Here is a 9942-nt window from a genome sequence, read left to right on the forward strand (position 1 = left end):
GACCCGCTGAAGCCAGTGTTCCGTGTTGTGTTCTCGCTGATTTCCTCCACCCTCGACCCAGCGGTTGGAGATGAACGCTGAAGCGGAGGGGCCGTCGCGGGCAGATGGTGCCGGGCGCTTCCCGACGGCTGCCGGCGCAGACAGCAAGAGGTGAAGTCGTCTCAGGTACCGTTGTTCCTTCTGTATCTTCACAGGTGTAGGCAGCGTTGGGCTGTTCAACACCCTGCCTGACCTCCGTCTCGGATGGAGGCATCGCTCGGAGGAAGTGGGGACGGTGAGGTGTCCCTGGGACGGTAGCCAAAGCAAAGTGATACATTTCTAGTCTGGCCCGGCCACCCCCCCGGCGGGGCAGTCTTCTCTGCGGCTCTGTTGTGTTTTCGATCCAGGAGAGTGTGGGCTGCTGCTGGCAGCTACAGGATGATGTCGCCTCCCTGCTGCATGTCTCTTTCTTCCCAAGCATCCTTGGAGGAACCTGGGAGTAGCACATCCCTGGGCTCCCTGGACTCCAGTGTTTTCTCCAGTGAGGAAGAGCAGGGGCCCCTGCTCCAGAAGGTCATTCCCTCCTTGGACTGTTTTACTATCAATGTAGGAGGCAGCCGCTTTGTGATGTCCCAGCAAACTTTGTCTTGCTACCCTGACACCCGTCTTGGCAAACTGGCTGTGGTGGTCTCTGCTGCCCGGGATGTGGCTTCTGGCCTCCTTGAGCTTTGCGACGATGCCAACCTCATGGAGAATGAATATTTCTTTGACCGGAGCTCACAGGCGTTTCACTACATCCTGAATTACTACCAGACAGGGAGGCTGCATGTGATGGAGCAGCTTTGTGCACTCTCCTTCCTGCAAGAGATCCAGTACTGGGGTTTGGATGAGCTCAGCATCGATTCCTGCTGCAGAGACCGGTGAGTTGTGGGAAGATGTGGCGTGCAGGATTCTGGGCTGGGTGAGCTCAGCATTGACTTGCGTGCAGGGACGCTCATGTAAGAGATCCAGCAGTGGGGGTAGGTGAGGTAGCAGAGCATTGGGAAAAGTGTGCTCAAAGCTGGATGAGTTCATCCCTGAATCCTACTCTAGAGGTGGATGGGTGTAGGAAATGGGAGCAGATGTGTTGGGTGAGATCACTGTTGACCTTTGCTGAGGAGTAGGTTGGCAGTGGGGTCAAGACAGTGAGACCCTAACAGGAGCAGGATCTGGGTTATCCTGTACCAGCTTCGGACTGGCCCTGGAAGCTCAAAATGCTTAAAAGGGACAACGCCGGAGATGAAAAAGGTTGTGAAAGGAGAGATGTCCTTTCAATCATCCAGTTTGGGGTTATCCTAGTTAGAGAGATTGGATGTGGAGTCAGGCATGGCGCCAGGAGGGTTTGGAGCCTCCCCACCCCACACTTTTCATTCTGGAGGATTTCCAGATCCAAGCTGGAGAGGCAGAAGGGGGGGTGGTCACTTGCCAGGCTGAGTGTGGGTGGCATGGCTCCAGGAGGAGCCGTGATGGGAAGCATTGCACATGGATATAGCAGCTTATAGAGACGTGGCAGCAACAGCGGGAACATGGCTCACTGGAGACAAATTGTAACAGGCAGCTTAGGAACGAGGTGGGTTTCGACTGAACCACCTCCAGGACACTTCTGTTAATTCTATTTGCAGTTAATTTTATTTTTTTGCCACTGGTTTGTTTGTCAGTATTGAAGAAATTAATTCTCTAAAGAGTATAACTGTTATTTATCTAAAGCAAAATTATTAGAAAGAAACAAAGAAGCAACCCCACCCCAAAATGATACTAGAGTTATCCTACCCTAGCATGGTCCAGTTCTGCAGCTGAGAGAGTTGGATCCTAGTTTTCATCCATTTCTTCCTTCCCTGGTAGCTGTAAGGGAAAGTTCCTACTTCTTTGGTGGTACAAGCAGCTGCAGGCCTCTTTGGCATATGCAGGAGTAACTGTGCATCACATGAAGGCAAAATTGCATAGCCCCTTTGTCTAAGGCTTGAGATTTGCAACAGTCAAGGAATACAGATATGAAAGAAAAGGATTTTTTTGTGTACTTTAGGAATGGTTTTGTTTCATGAAATTGTTCTGTAAATATACTCTTGCTCTAACAAAACACTCAACTATGCATTTACAATCTGTCTTGGCACAGATGCTTGTGCACTTTGTTGTGCGAGAACCCATATATTTAAAGAAAGTAAGATAATTTGTCATCTTAGTGTGTATTGATTAGAACTTCATCCAGGAACTGCATGGCTTTTATTATGCCTTCCTTTGTAGTATTGCAGATACACACCAATGCAATAAAAATGCAATATAATTAATAAAATTGAGGACAATTTAGAATCAGAGGGTCTGGTTGTGTGAAGATTGCTTACAAGAATGCATGTTAGTCATGCAGCAGATCCTACTGTAGTCAACATGATCCATATAAATAACATGATATCAGAATAAAATTACTCTGCACATACAAACTCAGTGATGTGAAATGAGGGAATAGAAATATCAGGTCAATGGAAACATGCTGCTCAATTAATAAAATTATCAACCATATGCTTGACATCAGCGTTTTCTGAGCTCACGTAAGGTATGCTTTAATGTGTATCCTTATGCCTCACATGGTAGAGGGTAAGAAAAACATGCTTATTGGTATTAAAATCTCTTTGGGGGGGTTTCTGGGCAGGTATTTCAGGAGGAAGGAGCTGAGTGAAGCCTTAGACATCAAGAAAGATGCAGAAGAACTGGATGCCCAAGATGAGGAAGAGGACTTTTCTGGTAGTCTCTGTCCCAGCATCAGACAGAAACTTTGGGAAGTTTTGGAAAAGCCTGGCTCCTCTGCAGCAGCCAGGACTTTCGGCACTCTATCCATGGCTTTTGTTGTTGTGTCCATTGCCAACATGGCTTTGATTTCGGTAGAGCTGAGCTGGCTGGCACCACCGCTACTGGATGCCCTAGAGTACCTGTGCATTGCGTGGTTCACTGTGGAGTTTGTTCTGAGGTTCCTGTGTGCACGGGATCGGTGTCGCTTCCTAAGGAGTGTGGCAAACATCATAGACCTCCTTGCTATTTTACCTTTCTACATCACCCTGCTGGTGGAGAGCCTGTGTGGTGGGGAGAGCTCCCAAGAACTGGAGAATGTGGGGCGCATTGTCCAAGTGCTGAGACTGCTCAGAGCCCTGCGGATGCTGAAGCTGGGAAGGCATTCAACAGGTACTTTCGGCCATGGCAGCAGTACTTCTCGGTTTTGCTGCCTACAACAGTTGTTGATGGGCAGAGTCCTCCATTTTGTGTACATTCCTGCGTAACCTTTCTACCCAATCTAATGTTAGCAGTAATGGCTTGTGAAAATCTTACTTTTGGACATTGATAATTGAGTGGCAGGGACCTTCTCCAAGAAATTTTGGTTCTTCATAAAGCCAGTGTATATTGTTTGCACAGAATGTTTACAAAAACAGGCCCCAAAGCTGCATACTGTAAATCATCCACCAGTCATTCACAATGTCATAAATTTACAAACGTATATTTGAGTTGATTTGGTTGGGGATGAAGCAAGAGAAGAAGCAGAGATCATTGACCCACGCTTTTTGTATTTTCAAAAGCCCATTGATGACAGCTTATAATTACCTGTCACAATTTGTTTTGTTAAGAACCATATGCAAAGAAATATATCATGATTTTGACTACATCGTAGATCCTGAAAACAACCACGATAGAGAATGTTTCAAGAAAACCGTTAAATATGAATTGTACTAGGCAGTGGGTTGAGGGGCTGTCTGGCCCTGTTGAACATGCTGATATCTATGTGATATGTGGAGCACAGCTGGAGGCTGTTTACTGAATGGACCTAGGTGCAGCTCAGAGCAGCAGTGTCAGGTTCAGTCAGCATTCACCCATCGGTGTGGGGCTCTTGGTGTCTAAGCACTTCTGACAGGTCATCAGACAGATGGATGAACAGCAAGCAAGGGTAGGGTGGAAGGTGAAATGCATTTCTGAGAACATTTTTCTCCACTTTTTCTGAGTAGTGAAGGGAAGGCATAAAAGGTAATGTTTTCCAGTGGGAATTTATCAGAGGAAGCTGGACATGATTGGAAGTTGTTGCGTTTCCCCTTGTGTTTACCCCATTTTTATTACTACTTCATGACATGTACATGCCTGGATATATGAAAGAGTAAAAGCTGTACTCTCGCCACGCCATGCCATGATGTTGTCCAGTGCTTGGCATTTTCAACGTGATTTAATTATGTTCCCACTTAAATCAGTGCTGAATATGGCACTGAATTTGACAGGAGAAATGTTCAGCCAACACTTGGAGCTTTGAGAACTCAGATCCTAATAGTAAATCATGGTCTCTGTCCTGCAATATTAGCCTGTTCTGAAGATGATGATGGTCCTTCTTATATGGCACTCAACGTACCCTTTCCAGGATTTCCTGCCATGGAACAGGAACAGGTTGATGCTTCTCTTTTTTAGAGAGCCATCTCCACCCTCTTTGTGAACTGGCCCTACTCCAGCAGGCATTATAGTGTGCTCGCAGCAGCAGAATGTGTCTCCTTATTTTTGTTCTGACTGAAGGGCAGTGAACCTGCCTGCCAATGGCAGGAAGTAGCTTTAATGCTACTGAGCATAATCATAGTGGTTGGAGAAGTATCTTAATCTTACTTGCCTACCCTAGATTATGCATATACTGATGCATAACTGTCCCTTAGAAAGCAGTTGAAAGGAGCTTATAATGATTCAGTCTGTCAATGAGTTTGTTTTGCTTCATTATAATTTTTGCAGGGTTTGGTGGGGATTTTTTGCAAGAAAGGCTGCTACCCACTTTTGATGGTAGCTGTAATGTGAATTCATTCCTTTCTAATTGTATTTTGAAAATAAGAAAAAGATTTGAAGTCATCAATGCACTTTTGTGCTGAATAACAAAATAGTGATCCAAAAGTATGTTGATTCTAGTTACAAAGTTTCCCGTTTATCACATTTTACTGTTACAGAATGAATCCATGAAATTCAGTTCTAAGGCTCTTTCTACCAACTTCAAAACAGATGTTTCAGACAGTTGTATAATAACTGTTAACTTCAAGTATATTAACTTTCAGGGATGGTCTAAACTTTTGTGTCTATTTATTCTTAAATTCATTAAAATATTACCACAGTTTTAATGGCAGTCAATATTGTGATATAGAGTTCAGTAATTCTGTGTAGGTAGAAATGAATTAATTATATCAAAATCTAGTCTCCTAATCTGGAAGTGAGCTGTCATCTTTCTACTAGAACAAAAGTACCAGTTTCAAAATACAAGAAGCAATATACATATCTACTTAAACCATCCAGAGCAGCATTACCATCACTGTGTTTGCTTCTTTGGTAGTTCAGAGTTGCTGCCCACTTAGGCCCAGAACATTAAATCAAATCTGTATAATTTAAATGTAGAAAGTCACTGTTTTGATCTTCTGTCAGAGGAGATGCTGCTACTAAGACAAAACATAGCCCTATTAAATCAAAATGGAAACATACACTCACAGATCTGAAGCCGTATTTCTGACCGCTAGAGGTATGTAGCAGAAGAGAGTTTTGTTAACGTGCTTCTAAACACATCCTTAACTACAGCTGCTAATACAAGGTGAACCCCGTAAGTACCATACACAAAGACCATCTTCCTTGCACGTACCTAGGCAGTCCTGAAAAATCTCAGTGTTTAGGGATGGCACTCACAACAATTCTGCTTTCTTGCCCTGGATCTGGCAGCTTAAAGATACCTCCCAGTGAAGCTTCCCTCTGACTTCTGCACTCTCAGACCAGACAAAGCTTCATGCGCTCCTCGCCTGCTTTGTACGGCAAGAGGAGCGCGAGATCAGAAGAGATGAGAAAATTCATGGCTGCAGACAGCAACTCCTCTTTCACCAAGGAGGGGTGATCACAATCACGAGGAGAGCATCTCTGTAGCACTGTGCAGACCCATAGCAAAGCTGGGATCCCAACAGCAGCCTGGCTCTGCTGTCAAGGGCAGAAATGAGTTAGGAAAAAACATAACATCAATTCTTTTTTTTCACTTTATTTTTAAAGAAATGACAGATTAACCCTTCTTGTGGGGAAGGGACAGAAAAAGAAATGGAAGAATCATTTCTGCCCCTTTGAAAGCTGAACCCAGCTAATAGGAGGGATGTGATGCCTAGAAACACTGGAGCTAGATTGGAGTGAGTGTGTAATTACTTATGCAAAGTGCTATACTTCATCAAGGAGCAACTGAGAAATCAGTAGTACCTCTACCCAGAAAATGTATAGCTAGAAGGTGAGACCACTCTTCCAAGATACCAATATTATGGATCTGAGTGGCTGCAAGAATAGGTGAGAACTGAACCTGCATTTTTCACATTCTCTGATGCTCCTCAGCTGTTGGCTTCCTCCTGGGGCCACATTTTGTGTGAAGCCTTGCTGGTCCTCTGGGAAGCACTTACAGATCGACTCCTTGAGGAGAAGTAGGATGTGAGCATCTTACTTCTGATGGCAATAGGCATATGTTCAGAGAGTTGTGGTGAATGATGTCAGGATGAGATGTCTCTTGATACATGAAGAAGCACTTCAGCACTTTTAGTGCCAAAAATTTAGGATGATTTAAATGCTGTGTGTAAACTGAAGCTCCCAAACATCAGCTTGTATGGCCAAGTCCCTTTGGGCAATAGAGAGATGTAACTTGACCTGCATGGCAGAAATGCCTCCCCTTCATCCTGCTGGCCCCAGGGCTGGGGCTGCTCGCCTGCCCCACGCCAGCTCTGCTGCAGCACCTTAGCACCTTGAGCACAAGTGACCAAGCTGTTACAGCTCCTGGCAAGGAGTTCTCATAGGAGGCCATAAGACTTGCTGAGGAGTCTCTGCTGGGACAGCCCTAGCTTGGCTGTGTTCTAGAGCTCAGAGACATTTTTAAAAGTTACAACATAATATAGCAGAATATATTATTCTTTTGAATACACCGATTCCCCCTTAGGAATGAACTGTGGAGTCCAGAGACATTTTAAAAAGTTACAACATAACATAGCAGGATATATTATTCTTTTGAATACACCGATTCCCCCTTAGGAATGAACTGTGGAGTCCAGTAAGTTGCCTGATTCATAGATTCATCTAAAAATGTCTTCGGACTTCATCTGAAGACATGAAGAGATGGAGAACCATTGTTTCACTGATAATTCATTCTAGTGATTATGTACCCTCACCAAATTAATTTGAATTTTTTTTTTTTCGTTTCAAGGTCCAGGCACTGTTGTAGTTTCGGGGGGGCGAGGGGGCTGTTTTGGTTTGGTTTTTTGTTTTGTTGCTTTGACTTTAACAAAGTAAAGGGTTCTTTAGTTATTATTTTCCTTTATGATAACCAACATAACTCTTAGATACCTGTTTTTCTTTTTGATAACTGAGACAGCTTGAGCTCTGTTTTTCCAGACACTGAATCATTTCTGTTACGCTCTTCTGCACCTTCTGCAGTTTTTCAGTACCTTTGTTTCAGATGAGGATAATAGAACTAAAAATACTAAAAAAAAAATCAGACTCCTTAACAGTCAGAATAATTAACCATAGGAAAAATATTTTACTGAAGGTGTCATAATGTGATACAAAGAGTTAGCAGTCATTGCCCTGTTCCTCCTTATTTTGACCTGGTTTATGCAAGAGTTGCACTGTTTTTTAGCTATAGTATTCTCAGGATCCATCATAAGGGGCAGACCCTGGCTTTTACAGTACTCATTTATGCTTTGAAAAGAAGTGCTACAGAGGTAATTTTAAATTGGAGTACCTTCTTCCTAGGTCACCTGAAAGGACTTATTCTTCTACCTTGTTCAGTAGGAGGTTTTACGGGGCAATTGATGATAGTAACTTCCTTGGAAGATGAGAGTTTGATCTGGATCTTTGCAACTGTCTCACACAACTTTTACACTGCATATCTTAGTGCATTTTCAAAATGTGGAGGCAGTCATATTAACAAAGAAAAGATTACACTGATACATCATATTCCCCTTGTGTTGCAGATTTAAACTATATCATTGTAATAAACATTCTAACCAACAGATCATAGTTCTATTAATATAAAACCTGAATATAGGCAAGTCCTTAACTGGAGTTCGTAGACGAAAACGTTGAAAAAGGAAACACTCCCTACAAACTCTAGTGTGTACTTCCCCTGTTTGCTGTACATAAACAAAAACTTTAAAACCCATTAGACCTTAAGGGGAAAAGAAAGAGCCAAAAGCGAGAAGAAATTTTAACATCTTGTAGTTTGAGATTGAGGAAGGAAAAGCAAATCGAATTGTTTGTTACCTTAATGAGCATATGAAGTCTGCAAGCAGAGGCAGAGCTCCAATAAGCTATTTTGCAAACACTGCTTTAGATAGAAGTGTTCCACCTGGGAACATAAATTTGGTAACTAAGGGTTGCTTGGTCCAAGAGACAAATATGACAATGGCTGGAAAATAGGAGCTTGGCACATTCAGACTGAAAGTAGGGAGCAGGTGGTTTTAGTGTGTTTTTTAATGGTTATTTAGATAACATTAAAAATTGTGCTAGATCTTCTGTTATAGCCAACTACTAAATCAAGATTGGTTAGTTTTTCTAAATCATATGCATACGTAGTTCAAACGATAAGTAATGAGGCGAATTTCTATGCTCTGTATTAGGGAAACAGAGATGATGTCAGTGGTTCAGTCTAACATTTTAATCTATTTCTTTAAATCATGTTTTCCCAGTAGCGTTGAGAGCAGCACCCCTTTTTCTTAAGGCATGTTCACTAGCAGTCAAAGAAAAACGTAAGGCAGTCAGCTTTCAAATAAGAGATGTTTTGCAAAGTTATGATGGCAGCTACATGAATCGGCCTACTGACAGCATTTCTTGTCTTTCAGGCTTGCGGTCTCTTGGGATGACTATCGCACAGTGCTACGAGGAGGTTGGCCTTCTGCTGCTTTTCCTCTCTGTAGGAATCTCTATATTTTCCACTGTGGAGTACTTTGTTGAGCAAGGCGTGCCAGGCACAACTTTCTCAAGCGTACCTGGTGCTTGGTGGTGGGCAACAACTTCCATGACAACTGTTGGTTATGGTGACATTAGACCAGACACTACCATTGGTAAGGTAGTGGCCTTTATGTGTATACTATCAGGAATACTCGTTTTGGCTTTGCCAATAGCTATAATAAATGACCGTTTTTCTGCCTGTTACTTTACACTGAAGATAAAAGAGGCCGCTCTTCGGCAGCGTGAAGCTTTAAAGAAACTCATGAAGAACTCATCCAGCGACTCTAATATCAATGTTAATTTGCGAGACATGTATGCACGCAGTGTCATGGACATGTTACGGTTAAAAAGCAGAGAGAGAGCAAGTACAAGGAGCAGTGGAGCAGATGATTTTTGGTTTTGACTTTTAAGTTATTTAGTCTTGTGTAGCAAATAGACTACTTCAAAAATGTGGTATTAAGCATCTCTTTTTTTATTATTCGCCACATAGTGTATTTGCTTTCCCAGCTGGAGTTTTACTTGGACAGACTGAGATAACCACTGTATAGAAAAGGCAGGATTGAAAATATGGAATCTCTCAACGGGCTCTGAAACCTGCTTCCAGAACTGGATCGTGGTGGGTGCAAGGGGAAATAGTGGGTCCATCAAAGTAAAACAGTGATGCAAACACTTGTCTATGAATCTTATGTCCTTGCTAATGTATAGTAATAAAGTCTTAGCCAAAATCGCCATGGTGTTTTGAATTTTAAAGAACTGTAAGATTTGTATTTGCATTGGAAGAACAAAAGTTAAAGACATGAAGAAAATCTGAAAAGGGAAGTCTAAGGGAGTGAAATGTTCAATAAATTTATGATGGCATTCCTATACTGAGCTTCATCTTGACCCCCTTTCTTATTCCCATCTTCTACTCCGTTTGCATGTAAAAGAGGTTACTAGACCCTGGGAGGAGGAATTTTGTCATTTGAAGAGAAGCAA

At 42.7% G+C, this 9942-nt stretch overlaps 1 protein-coding gene across 1 annotated transcript; it reads left to right on the forward strand.

Moving 5' to 3' along the window:
• The first annotated feature begins 254 nt into the window (after positions 1-254).
• KCNV1 (potassium voltage-gated channel modifier subfamily V member 1) lies at positions 255-9693 on the forward strand. The gene is made up of 3 exons (XM_009282582.2): positions 255-899; positions 2663-3189; positions 8859-9693. Exons 1-3 carry the CDS (start codon positions 418-420, stop codon positions 9368-9370), a joined length of 1521 nt encoding a protein of 506 aa, XP_009280857.1. The 5' UTR covers positions 255-417; the 3' UTR covers positions 9371-9693.
• Positions 9694-9942: the final 249 nt, after the last annotated feature.

The sequence above is a fragment of the Aptenodytes forsteri genome, unplaced genomic scaffold, assembly GCF_000699145.1.
Source record: "Aptenodytes forsteri isolate BGI_AS27 unplaced genomic scaffold, ASM69914v1 Scaffold453, whole genome shotgun sequence".
NCBI lineage: Eukaryota > Metazoa > Chordata > Aves > Sphenisciformes > Spheniscidae > Aptenodytes > Aptenodytes forsteri.